Here is a 20,300-nt window from a genome sequence, read left to right as displayed (position 1 = left end):
GAGCCCCTGCATTGGGCTCTGTGCTGACAATGCAGAGCCTGCCTGGGATTCTCTCCCTTTCTCTCTGCTCTTCTGCTCCTCCCCTGCTCATGCTTGCTTGCTTGCTTTCTCTCTCTCTCTCAAAATAAATAAACATTAAAAAAAACATAAGAAGAAGAAGAAGAAGAAGAAGAAGAAGAAGAAGAAGAAATACACCCCCACCCCCACCCCGCCAACAAAGGAACTGTCATCCTTCGATAGAAACTCTATGACTTGGCAGGGACACCAGGAACTTGCTAATCTACCCTCTTAAATCTTTGCTCCTCACTTTTTTTTTTTTAAGTTTATTGATTTATTTTGAGAGAGAGAGAGAGAGTAAGCAGGGGAGGGGCAGAGAGAGAGGGAGAGAGAGAATCCCAGGCAGGCTCTGCACTGTCATCACAGAGCCCAACGAGGGGTTCCATCCCACAAACTGTAAGATCATGACCTGAGCTGACATCGAGAGTCTGACACCTAACCTACTGAGCCACCCAGGTGCCCTGCTCCTCATATTTCTGATTTGGGAAACTTCAAGAAGTTCCTCTACCGGACAGCAGGGACCAAAGCCAAAATTTTGTATTTGAAGTCCTTGTTTACTTTGCAACATGCTGATTGCTTATTTATAAGTTAAATAATCGTAAATTGGTCGCATGCTTAAGTGACCACAAGTCAAGCAGCTTGTAGATGCTAAGGTGATGAATAAGGGCTGCAGAAATAAATGAAATGTTCATAAATGAGTTGACACTGAAGTCAGGCCTTAACAGCATTTCTCAAAATGGAATCTAGTCTAGGAGTCACCCTAGTACGAGACACAAAGACAGATTCCCTTGGATCAGAATGTCCACATTTAACAAGTGCCCCAGGTGAGTCTTATACACACAAAAGTTTAGGACTTTTGGAACTTGAAGCATGGGAAGAGTTAGGTATGTCAATACTGAGAGTATTCTGATAGGTAAGGCACCAGGCAAAAGTGCAAGGTCAAAAATGAAATTGGGCTTTTAAAGAGTGTAAGGAACCTGACTTTGTCAAAGGGGAAATTCTCCTTTGAGATCAAGTTAGGGAGGGTGGGGCCAGTGCATAGGTTATGGATACTGGGGTGGCTGGGTGGCTCAGTCAGTTAAGTGTCTGATTTCAGTTCAGGTCACGATCTCCTGGTTCGTGGGTTTGAGCCCTCCTACCCCACCCCGTTGGGCTCTCTGCTGTTAGCTTGGAGCCCTCTTCGGATCCTCTGTCTCCCTCTCTCTCTCCCCCTCCCCTGCTTGGACTCTCTGTCTCTCTCAAAAATAAATAAACGTTAAAAAAAAATAAAACTGCGGGTGCCTGGGTGGCTTAGTCAGTTAAGTGTCTGACTTCAGCTCAGGTCATGATCTCACCGTTCGTGAGTTCAAGCCCTGTGACGGGTGCTGTGCTGAGAGCTCAGAGCCTGGAGCCTGTTTCAGATTCTGTCTCTGTCGCTCTCTGCCCCTCCCCCGCTCATTCTCTGTCTCTGTCTCTCTCTCTCTCAAAAATAAATAAACATTTTTTAAATAACTGAAAAGAAGTTTTGGATACCATCTCAGGGAGGTTGGCCAGTCTTTGGATAGTTGGTAGACAGTTGAGGGAACAATGATGTTTTAGGGAAATCATCCTGGACAATGTGTAAGATGAATTGAGATAAAAGAAACTCGAATCAGGGAGACCAAAAAACAGGTTATTGGAGATGACCCAGGTGTGACATAAGGATAGCCTGAACCAGGAAAAGAGCACTGAATAGGAAGCAGAAAGGGTGGGTGGACTAATGTTTTTGAAAGAAGAATCAGATGATGTGGTGACTGACTTTTTTAAAAGGAGTCTGTAAAGTGATGTGTGTAAAAGGAAGTGTTCATAATGCTCAAAGTGTGCAATAGCAAAAGAACAAAAAACTAATGTGTGATTAACAAATTGGCTGAGGATTTGAGTAGACATTTCTCCAAAGAAGACATACAGATAGTGAACAGGTACATGAAAGAATGTTCAGTGTCACTCACCATCAGGGAAATACAAAACCACAATGAGATATCACTTCACACCTGGCAAGATGGCTATTATAAAAAAAAAAAAAAAAGACAAATGTTGGCAAAGATGTGGAGAAATTTGAACCCTTGCCCACTGTTGGTGGGAATGCAAATGCTGCACCCATTATGGAAAACAGTATGAAAGCTCCTCAAAAAGTTAAAAATAGAACTATCATATGATCCAGAAATCTCACTTCTGGGTATTTATGCAAAAGAATTGAAATCAGTATATCAAAGAGATATTAGCACTACCGTGTTCATTACAATGCTATTCACAATAACCAAGATATGGAAGCAACCTAAATGTCCTTCGATAGATGAATAGATAAAGAAAAGTGGCACATGCGTACAGTGGAATATTATTCAGCCTTTTTGAAAAAGGAACCTCTGCAAGTAAGCAACAAGATGAATGAAGCTTAAGGACATGATGTGGAGTGAAATAACCAAGTCAGAGAAAGACAACTACTGCATGATCTCGTTTATATGAGATATCTAAAATAGTCAAAATTAGGGGTGCCTGGGTGGCTCAGTGGCTTAAGCATCCAACTCTTGGTTTTGGCTCAGGTCATGATCTCAGGGTTTGTGAGTTCGAGCCCCGCATCAGGCTCTGCGCTGACAGTGTGGAGCCTGCTTGGGATTCTCTCTCTCCCTCTTTCTCTGCCCCTTCCCCCGCTTGCTCCCTCTCTCTCAAATAACTAAATATTTAAAAATTAATAATAAAATAAAATAGACAAATTTATAGAATCAAAGAGTGGAATAGCTGTTACCGTGAGATGATGACCTGAGCCGAAGTCAGACACTTAACCGACTGATCCACCCAGGCGGGCCTAAAAAAGTTTTGTTTTTAGGGCTCGAAGTCTGAAACCTGAGTGGAGCAAAGAAACAATGAGACCAGTGACAAAAATGGGGACCCTGAGAAAAGGAGCCATTTTTGTGATGATGTACTAAGAGGGAGGCTGTGAAACCACATCCAAGTGGAGGCACCTTTAAGTACCAGTTGAATATAATTGATTGGAGATAAAAATATAAATAAAGTCAAGACTGAGAGATATTTGAAGCCAAGAGCAATTCATGAATGGCGTTTAATGAATGATCAGCTCAAGGACCAAGAATCAAGCCTTAGAAAAATAGCCCCTTTTGGGCGTGATGGGGTGGAAAGAAACCATAAAAGAAAAAGGTAATGGTCAGAGAGACAAGAGGACCAACCACAAAGCCAAAGAGTTGTCAAAGGGTCATCAGCTACATCAAAGCCAATGGGAACTGAGAAGAGACCCTTGGAAAGGGCTCTCAGATGACCAGCTAGCCTGACTTCCCATACTTGGGTAGCAAACTTTTTTTTTTAAGTTTATTTATTTTTGAAAGAGAGAGACAGACAGACAGAATATAAGCAGGGGAGGGGCAGAGATAGAGGGAGACAGAATTTGAAGCAGGCTTCGGGCTCCAGGCTCTAGGCTCCAGGCTCCAAGCCCGATGTGGGGCTCAAACTCAGGAACTGTGAGATCATGACCTGAGCTGAAGTTGGACTCAACCAACTGAGCCACCCAGGCGCCCCCTGGGTAACAAACATTTTGGGCCAAATACCTCATGAATCATGCTGATGTTCTGTCCTCAAGGGTCATAAGAGATAGCCTGTCTATCAAGAGGCTGCTTCCGATTCTGTGTTACCAGGTCTCTCTGCCCCTCCCCCACTCATGCTCTGTCTTTGTCTCTAAAAATATATAAACGTTAAAAAAAATTTTTTTTTTTTTAAAGAGACCTGCGCATAGCTGTGTTTCCCAGGGCTTGCTGTTTTTTTCTGTTTCTGGCAAAAGCCCAGAAAAATAGAGCTATTTTGCTTGCCATGAATCTCAGGTCCCCTTAACTCTTTAACTAAAGGTGGGGTAGGTCATGAAAGTTATAGGCCGAAATTTTTAAATCGCTGGCAAAAGTGTAGTTTAATGATTATTTATGAGCAACGGCAGCAGCAAATGGAGGAGGACTCCCAGTGGACTCCAGTTAGCTGCCAGTTCAAACGATGGGATTGGGAATTGTGAAGTGAGAATAAGGAACTGTCTCTTCGTTTTCTACCTTTACTGTTGTGGCCAGTTATCAAATAATAATAATAACCGACATTTAATGGCATAAGTTTTTCTAAGGGTCAGTCTCTTGATCAAATGTCCCTGAACTTGACTTATCCTAACCACATGGCAAATGAAAGAGCTAGCCTTCATGTTCCTAAGATACTGGCGATTTGTCTGTGTGATCAAAGAAACAGCAAATGGACTTCGCTGGGAGCATGAGGGATGAGGCTGGAACTTCTATTAGTTGAATCATTTATGGAATCTATGGAACAATTTTTAACCTTTGTTCCATAAAACCTTTAATGAGAAATCTGGGGACGGAATGAGGCAGGTGAGATCGTGTGGAATAAATCGCCTCTGAAGGATCTTTTCCATTCCGGGCTTACTATAAAGTAAGATCCCGAACCACCGAAGAGGTTTGAAAGCCTTGAAACTTTGTGCAGCGTTTCAAAAAACAAAAAAAAGTGCATAAACTACCTTTCCCAGGAGGCCTCGCGGGGCACTCTCCGCTCTCCGCTAGTTTCTCTTCGCCTGGAGGTAAGCTGGGGAATGTAGTGCCCCAAGCCGCCCTGCACGTGACGCGTGCGGAGGAAGACAAGGGGCCCCGCGCCGCCCTAGGCGGCCCCGGGTCCCCGGGGTCTAAGTGTGAGCAGCTCCTTGCCCGGAATTTGGTTTGTGCAGGGCGGGGAGGGCCCCCGTCGTCTGGCCCCATCCGTGTAAGCGCTGACCCGGGTTCGCCCGCTGGCGCCGCTCCGGGGAAGTCCCCGTGGGCGACGCACCGCTGGGTCCCCTCCAGTTTCTGGGCAGCCCGGTGCGGGGGGGGGGGGGGGGTCGGGGGGGGGGGGAAGGTGCGAACAGCCCGGGGGCTCGGAACTCGCGCCCTGCGCCCCACCCAGGCTGCGGCCGCACGGGGAGGAAGCGCGTCTAGGTTGAGTGCAAAGTTTCCCTTTTTGCTTTCTCGTCAGAGCCGCTCCAGCGGGCGGTCTTCGGTTTGAGGGGGTCCGGAACCGAAGGAGTTAAAACAAGCGACTCCCCCCCCCTACCCCACTGGCCGCCTCCCTCACCAGTCCAGCCCGCCAGCCATGGGCGGACGCGATCACCTGTTCAAAGTGCTGGTGGTGGGGGACGCCGCGGTGGGCAAGACGTCCCTGGTGCAGCGATACTCCCAGGACAGCTTCAACAAACATTACAAGTCCACGGTGGGAGGTGAGACGTCGCCGCGGGGGCGGGGCGGACCCCGGCGGGTGGGGAGCCGGGGGCTTCGAGCCCTGAAGGCCCTTCCTCCGTCGGGAAGTAGGTGTCTGGGATCTTGGAGCGGGTAACTGCCCGGTGTTTGATTTGCACGTTTCTCTTGGGTTTCCCCAGTGAGGTTCACCCAGCCTGAGCTGACTGCCGGGGAAGAGATTGGGCGAAGGTGTGAAGAGGAGGAATGGGGAAGGGAGGATGAGAAAATGCGCAATTGTTGCGTTTCCCCCCGGGGAACTGTGAACTCAGGTCTCCTGCAACCTTCCAGGCGGTCATGGGCAAATTCGTGTCATCAGCAGAGGCCGCTGGGACCCCCCCCCTCCCACCCCTCCTACCTGGGAGGCCCGGTTGGGTGCCGGCTGGGGCTCTTGGCCTGCGTCTCACAGGAGTTCCAGGCAGCTGATGAAGGAACAGAAAGGGGTTTAATCTGGCCGTAAAGGACGCTAGTGTGTGTGTGTGTGTGTGTGTGTGTGTGTGTGTGTGTGTGTGTGTGTTTAATTTTTAAAAATTTATTTATTTTGAGAGAGACAGACAGACAGAGCAGGGTAGGCGCAGAGAGAGAGGGAGAGAGAGAATCCCAAGTGGGCTCCCTCTGTCAGCGCAGAGCCCCACGTGGGGCTCCTTCGGAGAACTGCTCGATCATGACCTGAGCTGAGATCAAGAGTTGGATGCTTCACCTTAAGGCTGAGCCGCCCAGGCGCCCCTAGAATCCCAGCTTTGTTTGGGGGTGCCTACGTGGGAGAGCCCCTGACCCCCACAATCTGATGCTTATCCAGGCTGGTAAGCTGTGTGTATTTTTGTCCATGGATTGCTTAAATAAAGGCAACCTAGAAATTCTTCAGGAAATCTGAAATAAATGGATTATCTGGCCTATCTTTCCACCCCTTTTTTCTCTCAAACTGGGGAGGTGAAAAAGGAAGGGAACACAAAGGAGTTCGTTCATTTGTTTCTAGGGACAGGCTTTGGACTCAACTTTTTTTTTTCCCCTCAGAGGTAGAAATGCCTTTGTGTTAGGTAGAAGGTGTTTAGCTGGGAACGGCAGGTGAAGGGGGAGAGTAACACAACATTTATTCATTTATCTACATTAAGAGAACTCTTTTTTTTTTTAAGGAAAAAACCTGCACTAATGTAAATATTGAAGATGGGTGCTGGTGTCCATTATGGAATTTAAAAAAATTAACAAGCATTAACACTACCATTAAAACATCCTCCTTAGGAACATCCAGCAAAATTTAGGGTTTATAAATTTTTTTTAATGTTCATCTATTTTTGACAGAGAGACAGAGTGTGAGTGGGGGAGGGGGGGAGAGAGAGAGAGAGAGAGAGAGAGAAAGAGAGAGAGAGAGAGAGACAGAATCCAAAGCAGGCTCCAGGCTCTGAGCTGTCAGCACAGAGCCCGAGGCAGGACTGGAACTCATGACCTGAGCTGAAGTCAGACGCTTAACTGACTAAGCCACCCAGGCACCCCGAAATTTAGGGTTTAAAGTTTCAAAAACTATTTCCTGACCATTTTGCCCCCTAACTCCTAAATAATATGAGGTCCCCTATTTCATGGATTTGGTTAAAAATACAGGGATGCCTGGGTAGCCCACTCGGTTAAGCGTTCCACTCCATCTCAGATCAGGTCGTGATCTCACCTACACTGATGGTGTAGAGCCTGCTTGGCGTTCAGTGTCTCCTCTCTGCCCCTCCCCAACTTCTGAGCTCCTGCACCCACACTCTCTCTCCCTCTCTCAAAATCAATAAATAAAAATAAAACTTAAAAAAAAATATTTCGCTAATTAGTTTTTAGCAATTGCTCTGGTTTTCCTTTAGTAAAGAATAATTGGCTCCGGCTATATTTTTTTTTTTCAGTAATTATTCTAAATTTCCCCTGGCTTTCATTTCTGTCACAGATGTGGGAAAATGTATCTCCAAATCTGGGAAATTATTCATTTTCTCTCCTTATCAAAAGGCTTTGGCCCCCTGGCAGACTCCTTCAGGCTTAGCTCCTGGAGTCTCAGCATCTACAGATTCCAGCACTGCTCTTAAAGCATCATCCATGCGGGGTCTTTCTTCTTCCTGGGAATCCTGTGGGACCCCTGCACTTTAGCCCATTCCTGCCCCAAATTCCTAGGGCTTTATGGAGGGTATAGAATCCCGCCCCCCCCCCCCCCGGGTGTGTTCTCCTCGTAATGCAATCGGATTAGAAACCGACAGCGAAATTGAATGTGGAAGATGCAAAAGCTACCCACACTTACCTCATTTCCCCCTTTTGCCCGATCATCCCTAAGGAAACCCCCTAGACCTCCCAGAAACTGTGTAGCTTGAGATCAGGAATGGTTTTCACAATTGCTCCCACCCTCCTGTCCCCCAGCCTGAGAGATGTAGTAACAAATCGATGAGTTTGTTGACAGAATAAAAGCCGAAGACCCCTTCAGAGGGTGGTTATGAATTGTCTGTGCCAGGCACACTCTCCGTCAGAAGAGCATGTGACTCTTGATCTTGTGGTTGTGACTTTGAGCCCCATGTTGGGGGTAGAGTTTACTTAAAAAGATAATAATAGGGGTGCCTGGGTGGCTGAGTCGGTTAAGCATCTGACTTCAGCTCGGGTCATGATCTCACAGTTCATGGGCTCGAGCCCCTCATCGGGCTCTGTGCTGACAGCTCGGAGCCTGGAGCCTGCTTCGGATTCTGTGTCTCCCTCTCTCTCTGCCCCTCCCGCGCACTCTCTCTCTTTCTCTCTCTCAAAAAAAAAAAAAAAAGAATAAACACTTAAAAAAAATTTTTTAAATAATAATAAATGTTTAAAAAAAAAAAAGAATTGTCTGTTCCACAGGTGTGGTGGACTCATCTCAGCCCATTGAGAGCTGAAAAGTAAATAGAAAGGATTAGAGTTATGTGTCTCTAGTTGAAACTGCACATTTGCTCCGGGTTTGTTCATGGATTTTTTAAAGGTAAATCTTACTCAATTCTACGTGCATTTTCAGTGGATTTTGCTCTGAAGGTTCTCCAGTGGTCTGACTCAGAGGTGGTGCGGCTCCAGCTGTGGGATATTGCAGGTAGGCTACAAAGATGCATTAGGAACAAAGGAAGACATTTTGGTTGGATCAGCAAGCCCTCAGAAAAAGTGGGGTAGCAATCCCAGAAGGGCTTTTCTGGAGCCAGAATGACTGGGTCGCTCAGAGGGTACATAAGATGAGTCGCTGTAGATGTTTTCTGTAGGTGTTTTGCCCTGGATAAATGTCGGGCCTTTTCTCTGTGGGTGGAGCAGCTTGGCAGGGTGGTGGATTGTCCAGACCATAGGTGGGCGCTCTCACAGCAGACGGAGGGTGCTTTTTGCAGCGTTTCAGCTGACCTTGGTGAGAAACCGGATCCCCAGGAAATAGAGACAATAATAATAATAGCTGACTTTTACCGTATACCAAGCACTTTCCTCGGCATTTTAGATTCAATGACTCGTTAATCCTCATAGCAACCCTGTGATCAAAGCTACTGCTTTTATCCCCGCTCTGCAGATGAGAAATCTGAGGCGCTGAAAGCTTGACTTGGCCAAAGTCACGCAGATAGTAAATGACAGAGCGGGGATTTGGACTTGGGCGGTCTGGGTACAGAATCTGGACTCGGCCACAGTGCCTACTGCCCTGTCCCCCCACAGTGAAGACACGAAGGGCAGGGTATTGGAGGGGGTTGAGACTAGTTGTTAGCATCACGTTTTCAATAGCTCCCTTCTTTCCTCCCAGGGCAGGAGCGCTTCACCTCCATGACACGACTATACTATCGGGATGCCTCCGCCTGTGTTATTATGTTCGATGTCACCAACGCCACAACCTTCACCAACAGCCAGAGATGGAAACAGGACTTGGACAGCAAGCTCACGCTGCCTAATGGAGAGCCCGTGCCCTGCCTGCTCTTGGCCAACAAAGTATGTGGTTAATCTAGGAAAATGGCCCCTGGCCTCTCTCTGTGGTCAGAGAGTAAGCATGTCTAAAATGCTCTCTGATTCCAGGCATCCATTTCCCCTTCTCAAGTTGGCAAAATCATCTCTACCTCCTTTCAAGGGATGCTGGGACTTTCTTTGGGGAGAATGTTGACTAGATTTTAGATGCTGGTGCTCTTAGCCATTGGTGGAAAGGTTTTAAATCCGCAACTATCTGAGCAGTGTTCCTACTCTCAGGAAGTTTATGGTGTTGCCTTTTGTGTACTCTCTTTGCCAGTGTGATCTGTCCCCCTGGGCGGTGAGCCGAGACCAAGTTGACCGGTTCAGTAAAGAGAATGGTTTCACAGGTTGGACAGAAACATCGGTCAAGGAGAACAAAAATATTAACGAGGCCATGAGGTGAGTAGCTCGTGTTGTTCTGGGGTTAGACACACAGATTTACCTGTCTTCTGCCGCCGCTCCCTGCCTTGGACCCTCTTTCCTTGTTTCTGAACAAACAAGAACGGACTGAGCCGCTGGAATCCCAGCTTCGGAAGGTCAGGGATGCTGTCCTTTCTCCTGAGATAACTGGGGACAAAGGGGCATTTAAGGTTGTGGCTTTACCGAATGCCATCTGGTGATAAGGCAGACAGTTGTCTGCCATCCCTCCCTTTCCTCCACCCGGTTTATCAGGCTTACTTTTTATTTGTTTTTTAGAGTCCTCATTGAAAAGATGATGAGCAATTCCAGAGAAGATATGTCTTTGTCCACCCAAGGGGACTACATCAATCTGCAGACCAAGCCCTCCTCCAGCTGGGCGTGCTGCTAGTAGTTTTTGGCTTGTTTCCCTCCCACTGTCAGGAGGTCTCTTCATCCCTTTCCCTTGGTTGCCCACCCGGCAATCTCATGTGCATTTGAACTGTCTCCTGCCCGCTGCCTGGAAGGACCATCATCACTAAGGAAAGCCTGGGACTCAAATGCATCTCTGCATCTCTCACAGGTGGGCTCCCACTGGCTGCTGGCTGCTGTGACTCAGTTGGCACCTTCTGTGTAAGAAAGCTCATCTTATCTCTCCATTTGGGATCCGGGATTTTGTGGGAAGCATTGGAAATCGGCACCTGTGATCAGAATCCCCACCTGTTTTTCACGTTCATTTTCCCATTTGATGTATGTTGATATCTCAACCTGATAGGACTTCAGATTGCGAGGAAAACGAGAGCAAAGGGCATTTCCCACATTCATCGTAGGTTATCGCTGTCAGATTCTTCCTGTCTTGGACTTTGAATTTGAACCTCTGATTCCAAGATGCACGGGAGTGCGGCTGGATATCCATGGGTTTTGGGCTACAGGAGGTACCGCAAAAGTCACTGTATTTTTGAAGCTTCTAAAGTCATAACTGGCTTTCTCTTACCTTGGCTTCAAGAATAGTCAAGCTTTTCAACTACTTATTGTGTGTGGCGAGAGCATTTCTTTCCCCCAAAGGAATCAATTGTCACGTTAGAGTTTTTCAGTATCTCGCTACCAGCGGGGTGGGAGTGGGGTTAGCAGGTTTCTGGGTTGGTGTCCTGACGTGAAACACTGCAAATGACATCAGTTGGCCGTGGTGCCCTGAAATAGGTCTGTTCCGCACAGCTCGGGGAGTCTGAATGGAAGAGGGAGAGGTTAATAGAACAAAATCCTGTGGGGCAACTTGCTTCTGAGCACTTTGGGTGCCTAGCACTTAACAGCCTTAAGAAACAAATTTTATGTACAGACCTTTGCCTGAGGGGACTGAGTAGATAGACAGAAAATCTTTAAGTAATTTAAGTGCTAAATCGGGTAGGGTTTTTAGTATCAAATCACTTCTAGACAGCTTAATTTGTTAAATTCTCACAGGATGGTGATTTATAACTTACCCAAAGTTATGAATATTCTTAATGAACTCAGAGGCCTAGAATTTTTTGAAAGACACTTATTTAGATAAGTAAGCATCCTAAGTAAGCAACTCCCAAATCTGACCAATCAGAACCACTTGGGAAGTTTGTTTAAAAAAACATTTTTTTTAAATAAGGTGTTTATTTTATGTTTTAAGATTTCTCAAACCCACTGAATCAAAATTTCCTGGGGTGGAGCCTGGGAATTTGTTGTTTTTCAAAGCTACCCGGATAATTTGACTAGCCTGGTTTGGAAAGCATCACTGGGGAGTTTGGTAAAGATGTACAGACCCAGGCATTCCCTATATAAATGCCCCTGGGCTCCCCTGTGCTCTGTTAGGTCTCCCGGTGATTCTAATACACACCAGACTTTGGAAACTACTGTCTTAAGAGAATGATCAGAGGCCAAATACTCTCAGAAAGAGAATGGGAGCCAGACTTTCAGTGGTTGGTTGGTTGGTTAGTTGGTTGCTTGGTTTTTAATACCAAGTATTATCACTTGTGCATAGTCTCTTAAGACCGTGAAGTTCTCTTTTGTATTACCCTTTTAAAATAATAGGTTTTTATTACAACGGTTCTGAAGGTATTAGTGGAGTAACTAATTCCCTTTATGTGAAAAGAAAATTGATTATTATTTGCCGGTTTGAACCTCTGCAAAGTCACAAATAAAGGTGAAATAAGTCTTGTATTCATGGTAGTTATTCTCCTTTGAAGTGAGTTTGTTAAAGTGCCATTTTATACTGATGAATAATTCAAGAGTATTGTGGAAGTGGAGATTTTATTTTTTAAACCCCTTTAAAAAATGTAGGTAGGGGCGCCTGGGTGGCTCAGTCGGTTAAGCGTCTGACTTCAGCTCAGGTCACGATCTCGCAGTTTGTGAGTTCGAGCCCCGCGTCGGGCTCTGGGCTGATGGCTCAGAGCCTGGAGCCTGCTTCCGATTCTGTGTCTCCCTCTCTCTCTGCCCCTCCCCCGTTCATGCTCTGTCTCTCTCTGTCCCAAAAATAAATAAACGTTAAAAAATGTAGGTAAATGTTTATTCCGTCTATTAATTTACAGGTATCCATCGCCTAATACCAATTCAGTACTTGATGTAACATTCCAAATACTGCTTGGAAATGTGACCATTATTAAAAAAAAACAAAAAAAAAAACGATTGAATATGTTTTCTTTTCCCATGTGCTGACTCAAGAGTTACCTGCTTTTTCAAGCATTGCTCGAGGCTGGCCTGCCAGTCCTTCTGGATTTTTTTCTTAAGTGGTGAACATTAAAGGGCTGAAACTAATTAAAGAAGAAATTGAAATGTAACTAATCCCTCTGTATGTCCTATCCATAAAGAAAAGGGAAATCAACTAAGATTTTTTAAAAAGAGGGAAATGTTTACATGAATTAGAATTAGAATTATACTAAAAATAATTATATCCTGTCAGTGGGATGCTACATGTTGGTACAATTGCTAGGAACATGGATATTGTTGTAGCCCTTCCCTAGAGAACTTTCCATATTTGAGACAAGATGCCCCTCCAACCACTCAGCTGGTTTTTGGACAGAACGAAAACATAAGCATGTCCTGTGGAGTGTTTTTAAGAGACCCAAGGAAGGGCTGAGAACAGAGCTGTGGAACTGTGACTGCCCTGGTTTTGGACTTTGAACAGAATAACTGAGTGACCAAACAAATAGAGAAAAAGAGATCACAGGTCAAGGAAGGCCCCTCCACAGTAAGTGACGGTTTGCCCTTTCGTTACTACTAATGAGCCAGAATTACTCCCAAGATGATTTCCCCAATTCATTTGCCCTGGCTATTGCTAAGATATGTTTGGGGCCCTCATTTTTTCCTGTCATCTCCAGATTTAACTCTTCTTTGAGTGGTCTGTCTTCTGTCCTCAGAACTCTGTCCCATCTAACAGGAGGCCTTTCCTGTGTGTTGCTGTCCATTTGTAAGCAATAGTCTGCTTTTGACGTGATCTAAGGCTATGGTTGGAAGATGTAGAAATATCCATGGTATTCTGTAAGATCCAGTGGCAGATTGCCCAAGGGAGTGAACCTCAGTGCCCTTTTTCCCTCTGCCATCTTGGTTCACTATATAGGAAGAGGCTTCAGCTATGTAAGTGACTCAGTTATTAAAGCCAAATAATCCCCAAGGCTGCAGGTAGGAATAAGTGGGAAACCACTAGAAAGTGATGTGTGTTGGAAAGTACTCCATGTATTTTTGATCCCGCTGTAGATACCTGAGACTCAACAATATGTCTATATATGGCCTTCGTTGGTGGAACAGCTCCGCTTTTTCTTTGACTTTCAAGCCTAATTTGAATTCTCTCAAATTTTGTCTGCAGAGTTTCAGTATATAACGGTATGGTTCTGTATTAGCATTCTCCTGGAAAACACAACTAATAGGAGATACATGCATATGTAAAGGGATTTATTATAAGGAACTGACGTGTGCAGCTATGGAGCCTGGCAAGTCCAACATAAGCGGAGTTGACGTTCCAGTTCAAGTCCCAAGGCTGTTAGTTAGGCTGTAATAGCTGATGACATTCCTGCTTGGAAGCCATCAGACAGGAGAATTCTGTCTCACTCAGCAGAGGGTCAACCTTATGTTTTATTTAGGCCCTCAACTGATTGGACGAGGCCCATCCACATTACGGAGGGTAAGATGCTTTACTCAGTCTACTGATTTAAGTGTTAATCTCATCCAAAAACACCCTCACAGAAACACCTAGAATGATGGTTAACCAGATATCTGGGCACTCCATTGCCTAGTCAAATTGACAAATTAACTATCACATACACTTCACAGGACTTCATTAGGCGATGGTAGTGTTTTAATACCTTTTCTTCATACTCAACTTTGATTTACACCCAAAGTCTATGTGATTAGGAACTAACTACACATTAATGAGAATAAAGAGGAGAAAGCACGTAGGAAGAGCAAGGACAGAGAGTAGCCATTTATGATGTATCATGACGTGAGAAGGGCAGCCCAGTAGCACCAACTACTAATGTCTGTGTTGGTGTAAACTCTTCCCCAAGCTCTGAGTTGTATATGCTTCTTTAACTATCTCTGAAATAAGAAAGCAAACAATTCTTCACATTTTATGTTTGAGGGAACAAATGTTTCAAAATTTGATTGACTGACAGGCAGCCAGTTGAATTTGTCATAAAGTCAAGACATAACTTCATGTCTTTGAATTTCCCATCTCCATTCTATCATTTAGGTTTCTGGGAAACATTTGACCTGAAAAACCTATTTTAGAAAATAAGCCCAGGGGTACCTGGCTGGTTCAGTGGGTGAATCCTACAACTCTTGATCTTGGGGTGGTGGGTTTGAGTCCTACATTGGGGGTAGAGATTGCCTGAAATTTTTCAAAAAATATTTAAAAAAATATTTTTTTTAATGATTATTTAGTTTTGAGAGAGAGAGAGAGAGAGAGACAGCATGAGCGAGGGGCAGAGAGAGAGGGAAACACAAAATCCAAAGCAGATTCCAGGCTCTGAGCTGTCAGTACAGAGCTGGATGCAGGGCTCGAACTCACAAACCGTGTGAGATCATGACCTAAGCCGAAGTCGGACGCTTAACCAACTGAGCCACCCAGGTGCTCCGAAAATTTGAAAAATCTTGAAAAAGAAAAGAAGCCCACACATTTAGAGAAACAGAACTGATCCTTTTTGGGTTTGGAACTTCCGGTTTGTGTTAGCTTTTAAAACTATGTTCATGCATGGAGTAGAGACAATCACATTTCCATATTAAATTTGGGGACACATTAAGTGCAGTTTGAGTAGCATGCGGTGCACACATATCCTAAAATGTTTAATCAACAACTTCCATTTACTAAGGTATGTCACCCAAATGCAGTGACTGACATTTAATTTTGAATATCAGCTATGTTATTTGCAAATACAGGGATTTTAACAGCCATTCCCTTCTCAACTGTTGCTGCCAGTAGCTAACATCTAAGTGCTGCTATAAGCCAAGTATTCCCCTAAGCACTTCACGTGGATTATTTTTATTTTTACAATGACCTATTATATATAAACAGGCACAAAAAATTTAGGCTTCGCCCAAGGTGAGACAGCAAGCAAGTGGCAAACTGATTTTTAGCCTTAAGCAGTGTGACTCCGGAAAATGGCCCTTTCCTACGCAATACACTGCTTCTCATTTTTTATGTGTGTGTTTTGGTGGTGGCATCCTTGAGTTTTTTCCATACAACAAATGTTCAATATGCTAGCAATAAAGAGTAATTTATTAAATGGGCATACAGATTTTTTAATACTTTTTTTTTTTTTTTTTTTTTTAAGAGAGCTAGCGGTAGGGCACCTGGGTGGCTCAGTCAGCTCAGGTCATGATCTCACGGTCCGTAGGGTTGAGCCCCACATCGGGCTCTGCACGGACAGCGTGGAGCCTGCTTGGGATTCTCTCTCTCGCTCTCTCTCCACCCTTCCCCCACTCATGCTCTCTCTCTCTCTCAAAATAAATAAGTAAACATTAAAAAAATAAAAAATCGAGAGAGGGAGGACACGGGAGTGGGGAAGAGGGGCAGAAGGAGAGAGAAAGAATCTCAAGCAGGCTTAACACTCAGCACAGAACCCGACAAGGGGGCTCGATCCCATGACCCTGGGATCCTGACCCAAGGGGAAATTAAGAGTCTGATGCTCAACTGACTGAGCCACCCGGGCGCCCCCAGATTTTTTAATACTTTTATCATGATAAAAGTTAAATCTCTTTAAGGAAAATGAAGAAAACTCCAATCCACCCATAGTCCCCGCAACTCAAACAAAACCTCTATTTACAGAAATCCACCCAACCTTATCTTTTAACACTCTCTATTTTTTAAAAAAAAATTTTTTAATGTTTATTTATTTATTTATTTTAACGTTTATTTATTTTTGAGACAGAGAGAGACAGAGCATGAACAGGGGAGGGTCAGAGAGAGAGGGAGACACAGAATCTGAAACAGGCTCCCGGCTCTGAGCGGTCAGCACAGTGACGCGGGGCTCGAACTCACGGACCGCGAGATCATGACCTGAGCCGAAGTCGGACACTCAACCAACTGAGCCACCCAGGTGCCCCAATGTTTATTTATTTTTGAGAGAGAGAGAGAGAGACAGAGACAGAGCATGAGCAGGGGAGGGGCAGAGAGAGAGGGAGACGTAGAATCTAAAGCAGGCTCCAGGCTCTGAGCGGTCAGCACAGAGCCCAATGCCCAATGCGGGGCTTGAACTCACAGATATGAGATCATGACCTGAGCCGAAGTTGGATGCTTATCCAACTGAACCACCCAGGCGCCCTTTGAACAGTCTTTAAAGTAGAGAGGAAGTTAGAAGTCTGGAGCAGAAGAAATCTACACAAGAAAATGAATTTAAATGTTTAAATTGACTTTGCCCCAATCTTTTTCTGACTTTGATCTGTGGGCAAAGGAGCAGCCTCCTTAACCATGAACTTAACCTCCAAGGTTACTCAGCCTCTGGGGTTGTAGAAAGACTAAGCAGACACACAGCTCTTCTGTCCCATCCTTTCTTATGAGTATGATGGAGCAGAGAGTCAGGAGATTGGAGATGGAAGTTTAAAAAAAAAAAAAAAAAAGCCTGGGAGAACTTTTCTTTAACTTCCTGGCAGGGTCTTCAAAGACAGGTCGCTTTCCGTGCTCCTGTGGTCGGCAGAAATAATGTCTGTCTTTAGAGCTGGTTGGATGACTTTCATGAGGTCACAGAACTAAAAGTGCCCAGCACAGAGTAAGTGCTCAAAATTTGTTATAAATCTCCCAGCTATTATAGCTTAGCCTTGAAGGAAATGCGTTTTTGTCAGGGACAGGGAAGAGTCATCAGCCGGCCACCCGGCACTCCCACTTCTTAGTGTCTTAAACACTAAGTGGAGAAGAAAAGGCTGCTTCCCAAAACATAACTAAAATCATAGGGAAATTAAGCACTGATTTAAAAGGCCATTAAATCTCATTTCCAGGGAACAGGAATTACTGTCTTTACTGTCTCCTTAGCTTTTTTGTTTTCCTAGTTTTTCATAGTTTTATTATGTATATTGTCCCTTCAGCGTTATCTGACGGTGCTTCTAAAGTCTAGCCTATCATATGATATCTTTCTTCAGTTTCCAGCAAACTGATTGTGGTTGTGACATGTGCCCAGGGCAGAGCATTTGGGGATGGACAAGAGGGAACTCGCCTTGGAGACTTCATTCCAGGCTCTAGCAGACAGGGAGACAGTGCTGGGGCTCTTGAAGGCAGAATTCAGTACTTGTCCACGAAAAAGTAAAGTAGAAGTTCCAATCTTCAGTTACTTTTTTCTTAAGAGACAGTGTTTGTTGAAATACTTAGTGAATGAACAGCAAACGGAGAAAGATGTTAGCTAAAGCTGAGGTGAGAAGAGTAGGGTATGACTCTCACCTTGGAAGAAGAGTCTTCGTTGAGTGGCCATCTGTCAGTTGGTCTTGAACTCAACTAGAAGGGCACGGCCTGGAAACCTGTCCTGAGATTTCCACCTGCCTGGACATGTCGACTATGGCCAGTTCCTTTCATTACCTAATAAATGAGTACCCAGAATTCCTCTGCCTCATCTTACAATACTAAATGAAGGTATTTTCTGAAATAATAGCAATCTGCCCTAATAAAACAACCCCCAACAAAGTCACTCATGATCACTGCACCACCCTAGTCTTGCACTGGCATTTTGACAATTGTATGTTTGACAGTAAACTTAGTCAAGACATATTCAGACACTGATGAGGATGCTTACTACCAAAAAAATAACGTTGGCAAGGATGTGGAGACACCCCTTGTGCACTGTTGGTGGGGATGTAAACGGTGCAGTTGCTGTGGAAAACAGTATGGAGATTCCTCCAAAAGTGAAAATACGACCATGAGGTTAGTAATTCTACTCCGGATGTACCCCGAAGAATTGAAAGCAGGGGCTCAAAAAGACTCTTGTACACCCATGTTCACAGCAGCATTAATCACAATAATGAAAATCTGGAAGCAACCCAAGTGTCCACTGATTGTTGAATGGGTAAACAAAATGTGATATATGCATACATTGAAATAGTATTCAGTGTTCAAAAAGCAGAACATTTGGGGCTCCCGGGTGGCTCAGTTGGTTAAGCGTCCGACTCTTGATTTTGGTTCAGATCATGATCTCATGCCGGTGGAATCGAGCCCTCCTTGGGCTCCTAACTGACCTCGGTGGCTGCTTGGGATTCTCTCTCTCCCTCTCTCTCTACCCCTCTCCCCTTTCTCTCTCAAAATAAAGAAATAAACGTTTTAAAACCTGCCTTTAAAAGTAGAACATTTTGGGGGCGCCTGGGTGGCTCAGTTGGTTAAGCGTCCGACTCTTGGTTTCGGCTCTGGTCATGATCCGCACGGTTCAGGGGTTGGAGCCCTGAGTCAGGCTCTGTGCTGACAGTGCGGGGCCTACTTGGGATTCTCTCTCTCTCCCTCTGTCTGCCTCTCCTCCACTCGGACACGTGCTCTCTCTCTCAAATAAAATAAAATAAAATAAAATAAAATAAAATAAAATAAGAACATTTTGATACACGCGAAAACATCAATGAACCTGGAAGACATGCTAAGTGAAATCAGTCCACAAAAGAACAAATACAATTCGATTCTACTTAGTAGTCAGATTCATAAAAACAGAAAGTAAAATGATGGGTGCCTAAGTCTGGGGAGAGAAGGAATGGAAATTAGTGTTCAACGGTACAGAGCTTCAGTTGAGGAAGATGAAAAAGTTCTGGAGATGGATGGTGGTGATGGTTGTAAAACATTGTAAATGTACTTAATGCCACTGAACTATACACTTAAAAACCGTTAAAATAATGAATTTTATGCTTGTACTTTTTTACTATACACACACACACACTCAGGGAAGAAAGGGTGGAGTGACAGGCTAAAGAGGGAAGATAACTTGTTTAATGCTTCACTGGTGAGCTGTGCCATTCTCCTCCCTTAGAGAAGCCAGATTTTATATAAGGGGAGACTTTCACGAGGGAGACAGTGGTAGGTTGGTTTGTTTGTTTATAAAGTGTATCTTCAGTTGGTTATTAACAGGCTGCCTGTGGCAGGCATTGAAATCTTTTTTACCATGGTGAAGTAAACCCTAGTCATTCTCATAGGAATTCTGAGCTCTACTTCTGAGAATTTTAGGCATCCAACAAATATTTATGAATTTAAATGGAATGATTGGAGTTACCCTCAGTGGCTTGTCTGGAGTCTTCAGCCAACCTCATCCACTCTTACCCAGGGATAAGGTCACCTTTCAAAAATTGAATTTTAACAAACACTTAGATACTGCTTACTGTGCGTGGGTGACTGTCCCAGGGGCTTTTCATATATTAACTCATTTAATCCTAATAACCCTATGAGGTTAAGCATCTTTGTTCCCCATTTTACACATGAGAAAACTGAGGCACAATGAGGTAAAGTTATACAACTACTAAGTTGTGGATCTGAGGTTGAAACCGAAACACGTTGTGGCCCCAGAGCTCATGCTTCTAATCATTAAGACCCTAAAGTAATGTCGGAGACCAGGACTCTAATGACCCTGAAATGGATCTCAAGGTCCAGAATGGAGAATAGAAATTGGGAGTCAAGTTATTCCTTGATTAAGATCCTGCCTCTCTGCTCCAACAGCGTTTGGACCCCGGAGGGCTAATGCTGAAGTCAGGGGAAGGGGGTTTGTGCGTTTAAGGTCAAAAATTTTGAACCTATGGAATTTCCCTCCAATTCTGAAGCAGCCCCTTAGTGACGAATCAGCTACCTAGCCCACGGGTTTTGCTATTAGTGCAGTTTCTAGATGATCAAAGCAGGCGACATGAAACATCATTAAACTACCACTAAATGACATTGAATCCCATATAAATCTTTTTTTCTAGTCGTTCCAAGATGCGACCTAAAACGAATCTGCAATCCTGGAGTGGAAACCAGGGGGCGGGCCAAGCAGCGACCATTTTTGTTTTGCGGCCGTGCACTCTCAGAGCATCTTGACTAACAGGACCCCACGGAGGAGGCGGGGCCTATCAGTGCGCGGGGCGGGGTCTGGGAGACGTGATGATTCAAACGGACTAATGAGCTCCGCGCATCTGGCAGAAGCCGCCAATGACCGGGCGTGATGGGGCGGAGCCCACAGGCCCTAGTGG

General features: G+C 44.8%; 1 protein-coding gene across 5 annotated transcripts; it reads left to right on the top strand.

The window, feature by feature from the left end:
* Nucleotides 1–4,590: 4,590 nt before the first annotated feature.
* On the top strand, nucleotides 4,591–11,855 carry RAB29 (RAB29, member RAS oncogene family). Of its 5 annotated transcripts, none has more exons than XM_042925836.1 (6): nucleotides 4,591–4,827; nucleotides 5,077–5,317; nucleotides 8,326–8,397; nucleotides 9,079–9,260; nucleotides 9,553–9,674; nucleotides 10,255–11,855. In XM_042925836.1, exons 2-6 carry the CDS (start codon nucleotides 5,194–5,196, stop codon nucleotides 10,283–10,285), a joined length of 531 nt encoding a protein of 176 aa, XP_042781770.1. In that variant the 5' UTR covers nucleotides 4,591–4,827; nucleotides 5,077–5,193; the 3' UTR covers nucleotides 10,286–11,855. The 5 variants fall into 5 exon arrangements, with proteins under 5 accessions (XP_042781770.1, XP_042781769.1, XP_042781768.1 ...); XM_042925834.1 differs by having other exon boundaries at nucleotides 4,598–4,756; nucleotides 9,972–11,855; XM_042925833.1 differs by having other exon boundaries at nucleotides 4,598–4,782; nucleotides 9,972–11,855.
* Nucleotides 11,856–20,300: the final 8,445 nt, after the last annotated feature.

Source organism: Panthera leo, chromosome F3 (assembly GCF_018350215.1).
Source record: "Panthera leo isolate Ple1 chromosome F3, P.leo_Ple1_pat1.1, whole genome shotgun sequence".
Lineage (NCBI taxonomy): Eukaryota > Metazoa > Chordata > Mammalia > Carnivora > Felidae > Panthera > Panthera leo.
Note: the sequence above shows the minus strand (reverse complement) of the source record. Positions and strands in the feature narration are given on the sequence as shown.